The sequence below is a fragment of the Poecilia formosa genome, unplaced genomic scaffold, assembly GCF_000485575.1.
Source record: "Poecilia formosa unplaced genomic scaffold, Poecilia_formosa-5.1.2 Scaffold7, whole genome shotgun sequence".
NCBI lineage: Eukaryota > Metazoa > Chordata > Actinopteri > Cyprinodontiformes > Poeciliidae > Poecilia > Poecilia formosa.
In genome coordinates, this window is record NW_006799946.1 from 23,679 (window position 1) to 41,008 (window position 17,330).

At 40.4% G+C, this 17,330-nt stretch overlaps 1 protein-coding gene across 1 annotated transcript in view; it reads left to right on the plus strand.

The window, feature by feature from the left end:
• Nucleotides 1-16,831, plus strand: part of LOC103153024 (disintegrin and metalloproteinase domain-containing protein 12-like) — a gene marked incomplete at its 5' end in the record, with an annotated part of 38,048 nt that extends 21,217 nt beyond the window's left edge. Inside the window, 11 exons of the mRNA XM_007573784.2 lie at nucleotides 1,903-1,992; nucleotides 2,140-2,335; nucleotides 2,455-2,563; nucleotides 3,716-3,914; nucleotides 5,260-5,337; nucleotides 7,761-7,869; nucleotides 8,528-8,663; nucleotides 9,213-9,315; nucleotides 10,672-10,932; nucleotides 14,313-14,494; nucleotides 14,691-16,831. Coding sequence (XP_007573846.2) covers nucleotides 1,903-1,992; nucleotides 2,140-2,335; nucleotides 2,455-2,563; nucleotides 3,716-3,914; nucleotides 5,260-5,337; nucleotides 7,761-7,869; nucleotides 8,528-8,663; nucleotides 9,213-9,315; nucleotides 10,672-10,932; nucleotides 14,313-14,494; nucleotides 14,691-14,760 — 1,533 coding nt within the window. The remainder of the gene's footprint in view (nucleotides 1-1,902; nucleotides 1,993-2,139; nucleotides 2,336-2,454; nucleotides 2,564-3,715; nucleotides 3,915-5,259; nucleotides 5,338-7,760; nucleotides 7,870-8,527; nucleotides 8,664-9,212; nucleotides 9,316-10,671; nucleotides 10,933-14,312; nucleotides 14,495-14,690) is intronic.
• Between the last annotated feature and the right edge of the window lie 499 nt (nucleotides 16,832-17,330).

Consider the following 17,330-nt stretch of genomic DNA (forward strand, 5'->3'; position numbering starts at 1 on the left):
GCTCGTTTTCACATGTTTATTTTGATCTTTTTTTTCCTGTCATAGAACAATTAATCAAAATTTTTTTTGTATTTGTTCAAGTTCTCTTTGCCTTATACTGAAGTCTCTTCAGTGGTCTGTGAAATATAGACATGAACAAGTAACAAAAAAATGAAATAAATAAGGAGGCAAGTACTATTTTTCAAAATTGCAAACACATTCTTTAGAGGACTGGGTTAAAGATATGAACGGAAAGTTATTCATTGTTTAAGTGGACCTAGTACCGTAGTAACGGTTGCGAATATTGCTTGCAGTTGCAGGAAGCGAACAGAGGTAATGCAATTAGCGCAGACGGGCACATAAAGAAAACATTTATTCAAAATTTGAAAGGATGATTTGAGTTATGCAACAGCCTGATGAGGGACAACCTCGTTGTTGTTTGAGGTCCGTTTTTAACTTTGTTTTTCTGGGCTGTTCATGCTTCAGCCAGGCTTGAGCTGAACGTGTCCTTGTCCTTCAAAACAAAGAACGACCAAAACACAGCCGTCCTGAGCCAGCAGCGATAATCAAACCCTCTGTGGAGCCGAGCAGCGTTGCGCCAAAACCAGGCCAGATCCGATGACTCAGACAGCACCTCTCCTCACAAATAAAAAGCCTCATTACAAGTCCTTGGTTCTTTTCCTCTCAATCACAAACTACTTCTTTTCTGCCAGACTCCTCTGCCTCTTCTGGCCTCTGGGGCCCTGGGAACGGCCCCCCGCCCCCTTTTTATGGTTTGTTCAGCCTGAAATGAGTTCTGGAAGGACCATCATGTCAGCATTGTGTCCCCTGCCAGCTCCATCCATCTAGTTCCTTCTGACTCTTACACCACTGACGCTATGATGGCAAAAAAGGGAAGGAGCTGGTCCTCGGGGGTCTAGTCAACATGCTTCTGTGTGAGATCATGCAATTGCGCTCAAAATTATTCCTACTCAGGCTCATTATAAATTTTACATGGTTCAACCCAATCCATAAATTTGTACATTCAAGTTTGTAAGAAGGCCACTTGTTTAGTCATTAAAATCCAGGTAGGAGTATTTTTTATTGTAAGAGTGTTTAATACAAATATGTACGCCACAATTTTCAGATTTTTATTTGGTTAAAAAAAAAAAAAAAATCTAAAACCATGCCCAATTTTTCCTCCACTTCAGCTCCTTTATCTGCCACATAAACTCCTATTAATTAACACACAAGTTTGAGGTTTAAATGAGACAAAATGCAAAAAAAAAAAAAAAAGTTTAAGGAGTAGTTTTGCAGTAATTAAGGCATTGGGAGACGGCGAGTTGCTGATTGCTCCGGCGTACGGGTCACAACATCATCCATCTTGGAACAGATGTTCCTCCTCAGAACATTGGAAGATGTTACATGACAGGGGGTACGATACAGATATGCTCCATCTCTCTTTGCACCGCAGAAAGGAATGTGTTCATGTGTTATCTTTACCAATTATATCTTCTGTCAAAAATAAATGAACTGCTGCGTGTTTCACGTGCAAGCAGGGCATTTAAAAAAAAAAATGCTATCTGTGGAAAATATGCTGCAGCTTGAAGAACTCCTTCACGTCTCGAGCGCGACTGTTGCACCACCTGCATAGAGGATGAATTGTAAAGAAATGTTCTTGAATCTCGTCATTAATCATTTATTTAACATCAGTGTTGCTCTAGTGAATGATATATCATTCTTTTATGTTTTGATGGACTTTCTACGGTTGATTTTGATTTTTTTTTTCCTCTTGTAAAAGACATTAAAAGTAGTAGGAGGTAAAGACTGAGGTATTAAACCAGATATTGCTGTTTCCTGTTCTCCGCCCGTTTCATTTTTATTGCCGCATCAATACTTACCTGCGTTTCCCTAATTTTTCATCATGTTTCATTTGGTTTAAAGGAATGCATGAATCCCTGCTGCAACGCTACTACCTGCACTCTGAAAGGCGATGCTGTCTGCGCACATGGGCACTGTTGCCAGGACTGTCAGGTAATTTGTGTTTCTGACAAACGGCATTCTGTAAAACGACATAAAACCGAATATATTTAATAAAAGGCAGTTGCTCATAATCAGAAGCTCGTTGCTTCGTTTGAGCTGTGCGTCTTTGTCTCGCTTGTTTTCTACCTCCGAGTGCAGCTGAAGCCGGCAGGAACGCCGTGCCGTGAACCCAGTAACTCCTGCGATCTGCCCGAGTTCTGCACAGGCGGCAGTCCCCACTGCCCTGCCAACGTCTACCTGCACGACGGCCACTCCTGCCTCAACGTTGACGGCTACTGTTACAACGGCATTTGCCAGACCCACGAGCAGCAGTGTATCACGCTGTGGGGCCAAGGTATGTGTGTGTAGGATGCTGGAAGGCCTCCTTACTGGCCCGGTTTGACTCTTAAAAGCTCAAAAATTGATACGAGCTCTCAAAGGGTTTTTTTTAATTTTTTTTATTGTGTCTGTCAGGAGCCAAGCCAGCTCCAGGGATCTGCTTTGAAAGGGTCAACTCAGCAGGGGACCCTTATGGCAACTGTGGCAAGGATTCAAAGGGCTCCTTTGCAAAATGTGAAGCACGGTGAGAGATGATGTTCCTGTAGAAATCAAAGCAGACCTTTAGTTTTGATATTCAGAATGATCTAACACTGCACCAAATAATTTGCTCTACACACGGGGGAAACGGATTTTCTTGAATATCGCAGTTTAGAATCGAATCAAACGTTCGCTAAACACAAACATCTCAATATCTTTATTTCTCAGTTTTCCAACTTCTTAGAAAGGCTCTTCTAGTGAAACATTGGTGATTTTAGAAAACAAAAAATCAGCTTGTTTGTTTTTTTGGTTTTTTTTGACTGATGGTGTGAATTTAACACTACCAGCTCCACCTCAATGGCAGTAACATGTTAAAAATATCCTAAAGGCAATCGGTAATCGCGCCTTTGCAGTGGAACTGTTGTTGTTTTGTTTTTGTTTTTTTGCAACCATTTGACACTACTGAGCACGGATTGCTGATGAAACCATTTGGTGGATATGGTAATGGAGGCATGTTATTGGATTTATTAAATTTTGGGCGGGATTGGAATAACAGGCTCTGGACTGCAAGGCTCTGTGTTATGCCCCAAGCTTTTTATACTTTCAAATATTCTAATACATTTTATATTATATTTATATCATTCAAAAAATTATAGCAAAACAAAATTTGTAATATTTACTTTTATTCAAATAAAAATTATAGTCAAATTAAAACTATGTAATCAGGCTCTTATGAGTGGTAATTGACTAAACTGTGCAGAGACTCATTAACAACGTTAAAAGGAACATATCTAAATGCTTTCTAGTTTTATTTTAAAAAATAAAAACATTCAAATAGTTTAGAGCAAGAAAATATGCATGTGACACTACTGCAGGTCATTGACTCAGGCGGATTAATCCAAATGCACGTCATGCTTTTTAGATTTTTGTTTGTAAAAGATTTAGAAAATCATTTGAAATGTTCCTTCTACTTCAGGTTTATGCACTGCTTTGCTCTGATGTGTCACATAAATTCATGATAAAATACATCCCATTTGAAGAAAATGCAAAAAAAACAACAACAAAGTTTTTACTTGACTAGCCATAGCAGAAAGAGAACAAAAAACTCTCATGAATTTAAACTGGGATAGACAAAGACATTTGTTTCCGTTTCTTGACTATTTTTTTTTTTTCTGTGTTTTGATTGCCGTGCATGCAGAGATGCAAAATGTGGAAAAATCCAGTGTCAAGGTGGAGCAAACCGCCCGGTTATCGGCACCAACGCCGTTTCCATCGAAACGAATATACCCCTGCAGGAAGGTGGAAGGATATTGTGCCGAGGTACTCACGTCTACTTGGGTGATGACATGCCTGATCCAGGCCTGGTCCTGACGGGGACCAAGTGCGGAGACGGAATGGTGAGTTCGTATCACATCACATCCAGCAGTCTGCTAAGATACACATGCCACTCTGAAGTACATGATGGTGGAATTTAAGGCAGTTCATCCAGTCATTTTGAGAACAAAAACTTCTGACCCAATTGGTAATAAGAAGCGAGTGGATGCAATTTAACTGAAAGGATAAAAATAAATAAATTGGAAAGTCTAATGTGTCAGACAAAATGTATTACAGAAAAAAAAAAGATTCCTCCCATTCCTGGCTCAGTTTTATCAAAGCTGAGGCAGAAGTTTAACAATACTTTCTTCCATTCACTTTTGGTGTAAATGTTGGTCAAATTAAATGTATTTCTTCCCCAAAGTATGTTGAAAATCAGTGCCTGAGTTTTCTGCAATTTAAATTTCTCTCTGATTTTTGTTTCATTTTATTTTTTCGCACATTTACAAAACATATAGGCAGCTTCTGTTCAAGGTTGGTGCCTCCCCTGAGGTTTTCTATACTCTCCTTGGAGTCACATTGGGTTAGATTGTCATTGTCCAGAGATTTCTTTGAACTAAACTAAGCTGAAGTAAGCAATATGAGGACATTTCAATGACGATGTTAATTTTTCTACTAACATGTACAAGCTTTAGGATAAGTGCTGATGTGTCTTTCTGAAGATGTTAAGTTTCCAAAGATTAATGAACAAATGTATATATATATATTTTTTATTATCCAAGACTCTTAAATAAAGATTATTTCTTCACATTGTATCTGTAACTCAAAATTATTTGTGTAAAAACAAAACATAATTGCATTACCTACATGCTGGGAATAGCAGTGGAATAATGAATGATGAGCCAAAGGCCATGACTTAATGTATTAGACATTTTTCAGGGTGTGCTTTATTGTCATGTTGGACTTGCTTAAGCTCACACACTTAATTGATGACCCATTATTCACTCGATTTGGCTTCTCCCAGTGGTCATCAATTCAGCCAGTGGTCACTTCACTGATTCAGTTGCTCCATTTAGTCTAATTTACTTCACTATAAACCTCTTCCCATTTGTTTTGTTTTTTTTTAAAAGGGCCTCGGCCTTCTTCTGCCATTTCTCTCAGTGCCAGCTGCTGCTCATCCTCACATTTTAGACGGTTAACTTTGGGCGCGGTGCCTTTGACAATCAACTATGATGTATTTCCACTGGTAGCATAATTATATTTAATGCTGTTCTGATTTAGAGCTGTGGAGGGGAAATGAAAAGAAATGGTGAGCTGGATGTGCCTCTTCCCTTTAAGAGATTAAAAGATTTAGATTCTTTTTTTTTTTTTAACTGCTCTGCCGTTTGAGCCCACGCTGTCAATATTTAATGTCTTTGTCTGCTTCAGATGTGTCTGAATCGTCGGTGCCAGAACGTCAGCGTTTTTAGTGTGCACGAGTGTGCAGCCAAGTGCAGCGGCCGAGGGGTAAGTGCAGCACCTTCCTCATCCTCGTTCGGCTGCAAAAAGCCGTTTCGAACAGATCTAAACCCGTTTAATACCCCATTTATTCCTCAAAGAAGCTTAAGCTGCGGTGTGTTCAAAATGCAGCCCATTGTGTATTTATTAGGGAACAAACACAACGCTTGGCAGTAAATCACTTAAAATGCTGAAAGGTTCAATCAGTTAGGCGTAATGATCTCATTTATGTTCAGCTCTATGCGCCATTCATCATACGCCCAGGCTGTCACTCTCGTCCTAAACTGCGTTTTGAATCATTTCAGATTTTTTTATTTGGAGCACAATTCCACGAGTTTAACTTTAAGCCAGGTTTGCCACAGGTTTTTTGGATCTCAAATTTGACATTCTTGCAACGTACTCGTTTCATACCTCTTGAGCTTTTTCACATTTCAAGGTATTTTTTATTTTTTTTGTGGTAAGCAAACGCAAAGCGAGCAGGTTGTGCACATTCGCAGTGTTCATTCCTACCTGCTTAAGTCGAAGCCAATTGGATTCCTAATTGTTTCGAGAAAACGTTTCACCTTTTTATCCAAAAAAAAGGCTTCAGTTCTCAGCATGGTTGGAAGTAATAAGGTTCTACGTTTTAGTTGGAGCAGTCTCTCTTAATAGAGCCATTAACGACACGACACGTGGAATCTGAAGCCACTTCCTCAGTGTTGGATTTTCAAATTTAACGTAAATGGCTTCTTCCACTCTTCCCTCAAACTATTTATCCTCCCTGTCCAAAATGTCCTCTTTGCTGTCCTCAAACGTATCTGTTGGATTGGCCCATACTTTTTTTGTGGAGCAACGTTTTTGTTTCTCCAATTAAAGAAATAACATACTCATATTCCAATGAATACTGAACTTCTGTTAATTGTGGGGCTTGAAATGTACCTGAAATACCCCGTCTTTGTTTCTTGGACAACCCTTCAGCATATGGGATGTCGCTTGTCATCTTTTCTTCTAATCTCCTTCAATGGACTGAGTTTGAATGCTTTCTTAAAATCGTGAATGAACTAACATAAGTCCAGTTAATGTATCCACCAGTTTGAGGAGCTGCTTGATGCGTTTGTGTTCCTCGTCTTTTCCCTTGTGGGAACTTTTTTTTTTTCTTTGGCCCAACGCTGAAAAGTCTCTGATGGCTGATAGATTAGGTGGCGAGATTCAAAAAGTAGGTACTACAAGATAAAGTCTCTCAACAGCTCCCAGAGGCTTCGGCCGTGACTGCGGCGCTCATTCTCTTCATTACATCTCCAGGACAAATGGTTTTGATTGCCTCTTAAAACGAAACATCGCCAGTTATTACAGGGGTCGTACTTGTTTGTGCAGTTCCAGTAAAGACACATAAAACCTCAAGGAATGTTTAACGTGCTGAAACAAAAGGATGTGGGTTTCTCTAGGAGAGAGGGCACCCCTGCATGCAGAGATTAGATCAAGATGTTGCTGGAAAGAGAATACCTCACCTGTTTCAGATTACCCAGGCAGGGAATCCTTCTGGAGTTTCTCCCTCCTGCACTGAGCAGGACGGGGGAAGATAAGAGGGTGAGACTGTACAAATGTGGTGTCAGAGAAATGCTGCGCTTTGTTTCTCGTACCAACTCGCCTTGATTTGATTTGCTCAAGGCACCACAAAGTGCACCTGAGTGGGAACAACTAGAAAATACTTTTTTTTTTTTTTGTTGTTTTTTGTTTTTTTTGTTTTGTTTTCTTGAATTCAGCTTTTGTAAACAAAGTTTCTGAAGGGTTTTAAGCATAAATTCGACCGATGTGACATTTCTAGCCAGGTGACCTCGTTTCAGATGTAAAACAGATTTTTATTTGGCCGGAATTTATTTCGTATTTATCATTTAAATTAGGTAGCAGCCTTCGTGAGTCAAAATCAGCAGCGCTCCGAAAGATCTAAGTGACGTTTGCAGCCAATTTTATAAATTTCATAGGTTGGTAGAATTGCACAAATAAGTCCCCCAGAGATTGGAATTAGTCAGTATCCCTTCGATCAGCTCTGATCAGCGCTTTGAATGCTGAAAAATTATGTTTTCTTTCTTATACAACAAAATTTAAGTATAACAAATATCAACCAAGATGCACTTTAAGAATAATGGTAATAATTCTGTTAATCTTTTGTGTTCTGAAGGATTTAAAACTACTACCTTTATAACAGTATCAGCACATATGTATTTATTTTTCTCTTTTTTTTGTGCTGGTGTCCTTTAAAACAATAAAAAGAAAAAAGAACAGTCAAGTCAGACATCAAAGAAAACCAGAAAATCGTTTTTACCAGCCAAACCCTGATCAGCGGATTTCTTCTCTTTCGTCGTTTGTAAGACGTAGCTTTTGTAGCTAATGTCATATTGTCAAAACCCCACCTTTAAAACCTAATCTCCAAATGTGTTTTTCATGCTCTGCAGGTGTGCAATAGCAACAAAAACTGTCACTGTGAGGCTCACTGGTCTCCTCCCTTCTGTGACAAGGCAGGTTTTGGAGGAAGTGTGGACAGCGGCCCCATCAGGCTGACGGGTAAAATCTACGTCTTGTGTTCTTATAAAGTCCTGGACTGTATCTGTTTGGAACAGACTGGTTAGGCACGATCTCAGGAATAAACACTGAACCATCTGCAACAGTAAAACTGCTCCAGTTTATACTCATTTGTAGGTGAAGGGAAGCATTCACTTTCAACCGGAGGACGCCTCCTGCACCTTCAGAAGAATGTTGTCTTTACTACGTGCTAGAGGTTATGGAAGAAGATCAGATTTTTTTTTTTGGAGATGCTGACTGGCCTCTCACCTGTCTGTTTCTCAGTGCATCTCGTACTTCTTTACATTTTGCTTCCAGGCAGCTAGACGTTCTTGTAGCTTTTAAATTGGTCTTGAGCAACAGTTCTTCAGGCTTCAGAAATCTTGAAAGTTTTGCTTTGGACATTGGTTGCTTTTTTTTTTTTTTTAATGAGATCATGGCACCTTTTTGTTACTATGTGCTTGAAAATGGAAAAAAAAGAAAACAAAAAGGGAGCATTGTTAAAAAAAACAGTTAAAAAAAAGTTTTAAAAGATCCCAGATCCTACATTGTCTGCAGAAAATACGCCCACAGCAAAAAACACCGACAGTCGAAGCTGCTGAAATATCAGCTTGACTTGTTTAAGTTCCTGTTACTTCCACATGTTTGTTTTTATGAGCAGACAGCAGGAATCTGGCTGTGGGTATCCTGGTGGCTCTCCTCACCGTGCTGGTGGCAGCTCTGATCGTCTGCGTCAAGCGGAAAACCCTGATTGGCCTCCTGTTTGCCAGCAAGAAGGATCAAATGGAGAAGCTCAGGTTATAATTCAGTCATTTATCGACGCGTTGTCTAAAATGTTTAAAAGTAAGAGTTGGAATGTTTTCCAAACTGATATCCAGGCTTCCAGGGCAGTCTGGAAAAGTATGGAATATGGTTTAAGTATTTTCCCAGGTCTGGATAAGTTTCAGAAAAATGTTTTCCTTTGCTACTGTCTAAACATCCATCCATCCTTACTTCCTTCCTTTGTTTCTTCATTCCTTTTGTCTTTCATTCTCCTTTTTCCTTCTTTCTTTTGATCTTACCTTCCTTCTTTTTTCTAGCTTCCTTTTTGTTATCCTATATAATTTGCCCCATTGCTTCTTTCCTCCACTTTCTTTCTTTCTTTCTTTCTCTTTCCTTTCCTTCTTTCTGTCCTATCTTTCTCTCTTTTTTACTTCTTTCATTGCTTCTTTTCTTCCTTTCTTCCTTCAATCCTTCCCTCCAAAATGTATATAGAAACCCTGAAGAGAATATTTGCTTCCACTGTATTCTGTAAAGTGAAGTCGGATTGATAAAACAGGCTCTTTATTTTCCTGTTCGTGCGGCAGATCAGAAAGCGCTCCAGTCAACGGACCGTCGGCTCCAAAGCATCACCCGTCTTCTCCGACCCGACCGGCCCCACCTCTGCCCCACAGTGCCACCATCTTCAAGGTGACATCTTCATCTACCAAACCCCCTAAACAAATTGCAAACGGCATCCCTACTGTATCCGTCTGAACAAAGCGGAGGATTAGCGCGTCAGTTTTCTGCCGATGTTGCAGCGGCTCCCACAAATCATCCTCCGCTGAATTGATGTGTTGTTTTCACACAAACGGCAGCTCGTTCAAATCCAATTAAGTCATCCCACTGAACGTGGATGTACGGAGGAGGCAGTGATAATGGAGTGCGGTGGTGAGCGAACGGCGGGGGTTTGGGGGGGAGGGGGGCTTAGGACACGCAAATGCATTTCTTGTCATTAGCAGCTGCCTGCTCAGAGAGAAATTGATTTATCTGCGTGTGAAGAATGTCGAGTTGCTCAGTTTGACACCTTAAAGTAATTTTGTTGCTAATAATTGTGAGACAGAGGCCACGTTCTCTGCTGTAATGACTCTTGTGGCTGCTTCGCTGCGTGCTTTGACCGCTCCATTATCGCCCCAGCGCTAACAGGAAGTGATCTGATGGATGTGGAGGTTGCTCAAGAGCAAAGCCTAAGATGTTAGGTTAGAGCAGACACTTGTGTTGTAATATGTGTCCGATGCAAAGTTTTCTTTCGATTTTAGTTTGTCCCTGTATTATCAAAAATGTTAATGTTTCGCTTGATTTTTATCTGAAATACCAACACATCGGTTTATAAATCATTTTAACCTTAACAATCCTAAAAAGTGCGGCAGGCATTTGTATTCAGTCGCCCTCTTTTTCGTTTCTTATTCGGGGAGCCATGTCTCGTTTTCTTTAGCTTCCACAATCGTTCAATACTTTTTGTTGGTGTATCAAATAAAATCTGCGCTCTTCCTACGCCCCCCCACCCACCCCCCAAAAATGCATTAAAGCTTGTGGTTGCTATGTTGAGAAGAAGTGAACAGGTTCCAGGGGTGCTCATACTCTAGCAGGGCAGTTGGCAGCATCTGTTTTTTATTTGGCGAGGGGAGAAAAGATGTAAGGCTGTTTGAAGTCGGCACAGTGCAGGTGAGGTCATTTTCCACTTGTGAAAGGAAGGAGTGCCTTGGTGTGTTTTAGCTGCTCACATCTGGCTGGGTCTAAATATGAAGCAGACTTATATCATGGCCATACCTGATCTCCAATCTCTCTTGGTGTGGTCTGTTTCGCTGCGTGCGTTCAGGAATTAGCCCAAACCTGCGGGCTTCTGGGAAAGTTAAACTAGTTACCGGTGAAGGATTTACATGATTGATTCGTATGTCCTTGACAGCGTCCGGAAGGAGAGGAAGAGGAGGAGAAGGAGGAGGAGAACATGATTGATTCTGAAGGGGATCAGATGGTTTAACTTTTCCACACTCATCTTTTCTGCAGTCTCCTCAGCGGGCGTCGGATGCAGCGCCCCAGTTGGCTCCCTACCCGTCCCACAGTCTGCACAGACTCCCCCAGTGCCCTCCAGTTCACCTCAGCCACCCGGTCCCTCTGTCTCTCACGTTGTCCCTCACCCCTGGGCCCAGACAGCCGAGGCCCCCGGCGCCTCCGCCCCACCGGGCCCCTCTGCCTCACACCCACGTGGCACCGAGGGCGACGTCGTTTCGCAGCGTGTCACACCACAACTCCTGCAGGATGGTCATGGTGAGTGAATTTCCTGCTTGCTCAGTCGGAAACATTTGGTGCCATAATGTTGCCGTAGCTTCCCTGCTGCATCTGGAGTGCTCGTACCCCGGTAACACCTGCCCAGGGGAAACGATGGCGTTTCGACGCCGGTTGTTTTCACGGCGCTTTTGTGTCCTACAATAGCAGCGGCTTGTTAACGGCTACGAGCAGTCTAAGAAAAATAAAGAACGTCGATCCTGCTACACGAAAACCGCCACGTATATTATAAGAAATGGAGCCAGACGTTGCTGCGAAGGAGGGAGCAAATCTGACAAAAATATCAGAGGGTTGTAAACCTGCTGCTGCAGTCATTCTAGGGAGTTTAGTGTTTTGCCTCTCAGGCTGGAAGAGAAAGTTGTTGATTCCTGGAGTTCAGTCTCAACGAAAAAAATTCTTCTTCTCCAACTACCTAGTTTACGACGCTTTGCAAAGGCGCTCGTGCCACTTGAACTTCCACATTTTTCATGGCACAGTCACAAACTTTAATGTATGTTATTGTGATAAACCAACACATTGGAGCGTAACTGGAAAGAGGAATAAAAAAAACAAAAACAATACGGGATGGTGTGCAGATTCTGAGAACCCTTGCATTAGACCAAAGGACCCTCTTCCACATGTTGGCTTAATATTACTTTTACACTATTTTATTTTGGGGTATCAGAGCAAAATGGGCAGAGTTCTCAGTAATGCACTACATTGTCTCAGTCTATATCACAAAATCCCAGTGAAACGCATTTAATTTTGTGACAAGATCTGAAAATGATGATGAGCATAAGTGCTTTTGAAAGGCCCTGAACATTCCTAACTTTTCTACTACATTTTAACTGGATCTGTTTTATTTTATTTTCTTACCTTTTTGTACCTTGTTGAAAATTTGTCTATTAGGGACAGTGAATAATAACTCTTTATTTAAGTAATTTAAGCTGCAGTAATTGGTGTTTGAGCTCTAGAAAATTGTTTTTCTGTCCACATGTAAGAATTTTTTTTTTGTCAAGCTGTCGAGGATAATTAGCTTTTCACTTCCTAAAATTGCATAGAAATGTATTTTTTGATGATTTCCATTCACCAGCCAAGGCTCAGTTCCCAGGAGTTCAGTTCAGCTGAGATGAAAAAGTGTCATAATTTTTTTTTTTTTCTCCTGCTAATTTGCTCACAAAATAAGACATTTTCAGGTCTCGGGAGGAAAGCAGGAAAATCGACGGGCTTGTTTTTTTTTTGTTTGTTTTTTTTTTTTTTTTGTGAATTTGTTTTGTGCCAAATAAGTTTCACCTTATTGCTCAAAACTACATTTACAGATGGAATTGTCACATGCTAGCTTCAAAATGCTTTTTCAGCTGTCTTTCTTTAATCAAAGTCCTGGTCCTTGCAGATGAAAACAAGCATTTGATGTAAGATGAAAATCTTCCATTAATGAATGTAATATTGAGATCATAGACCCAGATCATAGCATCACAATATTTAACAATGGGGATAATGATGTTCTAACGCATATGTCTCATTTTTGCCTCAGAAACTAAAGATTGTCTCTAATGGATGCTATGGACTTGTTCACCCAAAGATCACTTGCTTTCTTAGTTTCCTCCAAGACAAACTTGAGTTGTCCACCATTTTGTTTATTTATTCAAACTGCAACTAAGAAGTGGAAAATGAGAGACTTTATTGAAACTAAGCCACAGTCAGGTAGACCAAACATTACATTTCACAGTCGTAAGTGCCAGGAAAATTGTTCAGAGTCAAAAAAAAAAAAAAGGGAAAAAATAGAAAAGGGTGAAACAATGTATACATAAATTCCGTTGACATATAATTCTGCAGACGCAATGATATTCCAACTGGAGAGTTATCCAAAACACAAGGAAAAGTTGACCTGTTGTTGGTCACAGCTGGAAAAAGAAAAAGAAAAAAAACCCCGGCAGGAACGGAAGTGTCGTTGTCAGTATCCCGATGACAGCATTAATTTGTCAGTTGTCCATCTCACATTTGCAGTTCATGAAAGATAGACTGAGAATTTACAGGAACATCTGGCTTGATGGCAAGAAGAATAAAGCACTGCACCGTCTGAGAAAACAGTGTCTCGTCCAACACTGCCACAAAACAATGTTTGCTGTTCTTGACAACAAAGGGGGAACGATACACATTAAGAGCTCACGTAAGCTTTTGACCAGGGTGATTCTGGTATCTTCTCTTAATGGTACGCTTTGAAAAGTTACTTGCCAACAACCGAGTGACAGAAACGTTTTTTCGTTTCGTCATTCATATTCTCTAAAAAAAAAATTGACAAAGATCTGCAATTCTGTCAGCGTATGTCAACTGATACCCACGACTTCATTTTCTTCTAATCATTTCCTGTCTTCCTTAAAGAAATTAAAAACCTGAATAACATAAATAAGTCTCACCACTGACTCAATGACGCCAAACATTCTTTGTCACCGCTGTTGAGAGTGGTAACTGCATTTTCTTTAGCGCTTATTGAAAGGCAAATTTAAATTAAGGCTTTTTCTCTTTTTTTTTTACACATTTCTTTTGCAGATCGGTGTTGTCATTAAATGCAGTTCACATTCACTCGTTTGCATTGCTTTACGCCACGGCGCCGCTTTCATTTCTGTGTCCGTTTTACAACGTCGGCGTTTAGTTTTTGCACAGCTTCTCGATTTCCTCACACCTGTTCAGCAGGTGCCGTGCAGCAGCTCTTTGGCAGGATTTTGCATTTCGGAAGTAGAACCCCCCTCAGCTGCTCCTCGTTGATGTCAAAACGTGAAAGCAATTCCTTTTGGCAGAAGACTTTCCCTGACAGTATCTTTGGCAGCTGTTCGGCAGCTCCAGCATGTTGACAGAAGACATAAAACACTAGTGAAAGCTCTCTGCTGGGGGGCACCAAGGCTCTGCTTCCACACATGATTTCTGCAGTTTGGGGTCAGCTGCGTTTTGCTGAGGCTGCAGAAGAATTTGCAGGCACCTAATCACTTTATCAGAGTCGCTCATTTCACTTAACAGCAATTCATTTGGTTGTTGGCAGTTGAAAAATATTTTTGGACGGAGCTCAAGCGAAGCTGGCCCTGTTTACTGTGTTTGGAGGATTTGCTGTCTGTGTGGAGCGTTGAGCCATCGTTGTCGTTGGCGAAGCCAAGGAGAAGACGCATGGAAGTCTGCTAAGATCCTGACCTCAGTTTTTCCAAAAAAGATTTAAACCACATGATGCCTCCTCTCATCATATGTTGCCTGATAAGTGTGCCAAGGTGTCTGAAAAGGAGAGGAGGAGAAAGAAATAAAAATTTAAAAAAAATCACACATGCCGTAATCATCTGTTTGAGTGCCCTCTGGTGGCAGTCCTCAGCTGTTGTTTTCTGTTTTTCCTCGAGCAGGAGCTCGAGAAGCCTAGCCCCCCTCAGAAACCTCTGCCCGCCGACCCGAGGACCTCCCGGCTGGCGCGGAGTCCATCTGGTGTCCAGAGCAGCACTTTAGTCCGAGGGTCCTCTGCAGTGCGCGGCCCTGCAGCGACACCCGGTGCCTCCAGACCTGCACGCCCCGTACCACACCCCAACAAGTGAGCAGCTTTCTTTCACCATCCACACCTCAACTCATTACGGATGTGAATTTTGTAATACTATAGAGCTTTTCATAATACTTTTTAACCGTTCTTTTTTCCAGGGTTGGATTATACATGTACATATGCGAAAGCACATCTTTTGTTGATAAATCTCGCATATCTCCTTTTCTTTTTCTTTTTTTTCCACCCGTAGGCCAAGTCCCAAGCATCCTCCGACGCTACCAAAGCCTTGCATCATCGCCAACGTCAGATACAGCAGCTGAGACTTTGGCCACAGGGGACAGTTTCTTTCTCTTTTTTTTTTCTTTTTTTAACAGAAACAAATTTAAAAAACAAAACTGCACTATGAAAACTCTTGAGAACCCCACATGAAAAAAAAAAAATGACAGAGGCACCTTTGAATTGTGAACCATGAGATTTGCTGTGTCCCTTTTAGTGCTCCGCCTCTGAATGGTGCTACAAGTCTGCGCTCAGGTCGATGTAAAGTATTTATAATTGCGTATTTATTGCCACCCAGTGCACTGTGCCAGACACTTTTACTACACAGTAACAACTTCGGCTCTTTTTTATCTCACTTTTTTTTATATTTACACTGATGTATTTTGAAGAAGGAAAAAAAAAAAGAGTATGAAAAACATTTCTGTGAATCATTTAGATGTGCAGTGGCTTTTAAAAGTTTTCATAACCTTTCAGGTTTTTCCTGTTTTATCACTGAAAGTTCAGTTTCATGGTATGTTATGTCAATGGCCAAACCAGAGTACTCTACCATTGTGAAGAAGAAGTAAAATCGTGCGTTTTAGTTTACCACAAGCCATGAAGGGGGGGACCCAGCGAACGTGTGGAAGAAGGTCAGATGATGAAGAAATTGAACTCGTGGGCCTTCGTACAAGATCTGTGGAGAAAATTAGAATGTCCCAGTCAAAGTAAAGCCCTGAATCCAACTGAGAATCTATTTCCATCCAGTCTGCCTGAGCTTAAGTTGATTTGCGTAGCAAAAATTGGCAGAAAGTCTCGAGATGTGCAAACCTGGTGGAGCAGCGACTCAAAAGACATGTAGGTGTAAATGGAGCAAATGAAGATTCTACACAGTAAATGACTCGGGGGGGTGGAAGCGAGTGAATTCAGCTTTTTCTTGTCAGATATTTTGAAAAACATGCTTTACTTTTCTACCACTTCACATTTATGCACTGCTTTGTGTTCAACTATTATAAAAAAAATACCAATTAAATTTATGAAAAATATATGGTCATAGATAAGTAAAAGACTTTGGATGGATACTGTGACAAAATGTGAAAAACCTAAAGGATTATGATTTGTTTTATTTTTTTTTTATTTACAAGGCACTGTGGATGTCTATCTGGAAAAAGTTTAAAAAAGGGAACTCTTGACATTATGGTTTTGTTCTCTAAACTACATGTGGAGCTTAAAAATGAGTATTTCGCAATGACTGATGATGCCTGTAAGGTTTCTTGAAGAGGAATGCTCTGTGTAGCACCTTGAGCCAATCTGGAAAGCCTTGAAACAACCACAGAAACACCGACAGTGATTTTACAACCTCAGCTCTGCAGCACACTCTACAATCAGAGGGTATTGTGTTGGACTCCCTTTTCTTCATCTGCATCACAAAAAGTTAAGTGAAGCCAGAGAACCGAACTCTGGTCTAAAACGAGTTGAAATCAAGAACCTGTGAAACATGGTGTCTGCGTGCATGCGCGAGCGTGTGTTTGCGTGTGTGTGTGTGTGTGTGTGCGTGTGCGTGTGTGCGTGTGTGTGTGTGGTTTTTTTGTAAGAGTTTGACTCTATGCCTTTCTGAACAAAAGACTCTGATTTAGCCATGGAATCATTAAATACTTTGCTCACGTGTAAACAACAGCTGTTCAGCTGCAGCTTTCTCGAAAATACTTTTTACTTTGACGGTTAATGGACAGTTTTGGTTTTTTTTATGTTTTGCTTTTTTACTTTGGCTTTATATAGAAAATCAATTTACATGTTGTTTTATCATCCTTGATGAAGAAATTGTTTACTTGACTGCAGTTCAGTATGTGTCTACATGCACACTGAAAATACTTTGCATGCATATTATTTTTAGTTTCAGTTTTTTGTTTTTTTAACTCTGCATTCACTTGCCTTTTCTCTGTGCTCATGTACAACGTACGTTACGTATGTATGTGTGTTTGTTTGTTGTATTACAGGTGAACACATTTTCACATGTTTTTTTAACTCATGACTGTTTCATACTTTACATGTAAAGAAACCCTGAAGTGTCGTTCACCAAGTTCAAAAACACAGGCAGCATTAGTAAAGCTGTTTTTAATAAAGAGGACAGTTTCTGGGTTTTCCTGTGTGTGTGTTCACATTAAGTCACATTATGACTGGAGTCATAAGAATGTTAAGAGCATAAAGCAGGGTTCATATACAGTCTGAAAAGTCTGGAATTTGATTTCAGTTTATTCCTGGTCAGAATAAGTGTGGTAAAATCCAACTTTATTGCCTATTCCATAGTCTCATAGTTGGCTTCACTCCCATCCTTCCTCTCATCCTTGTGGTTCTTAATTTTCTTCTTCCTCATCCTTATTTTTTTCTTTCCTGATTTATTTCTTATGAATTTCTTTTTTTATTTCTTTTCTTCTTTCTGTCTGTCCTTTCTCCCTATCTCTTTTTTCCAGGTTCTATATTTAAAACCAGCCGTGCTAACTGCCATAATTTCATAACTTTTTCATATTTAAACAAAGGAAGGTATAAAGGACTGAGAAGTCTGGAAAATTGTGTCTGGAAATCCATAGAATTATGCAAGATCATACATTAAGCCTTAAATCCAGTTTATTAGAAAATT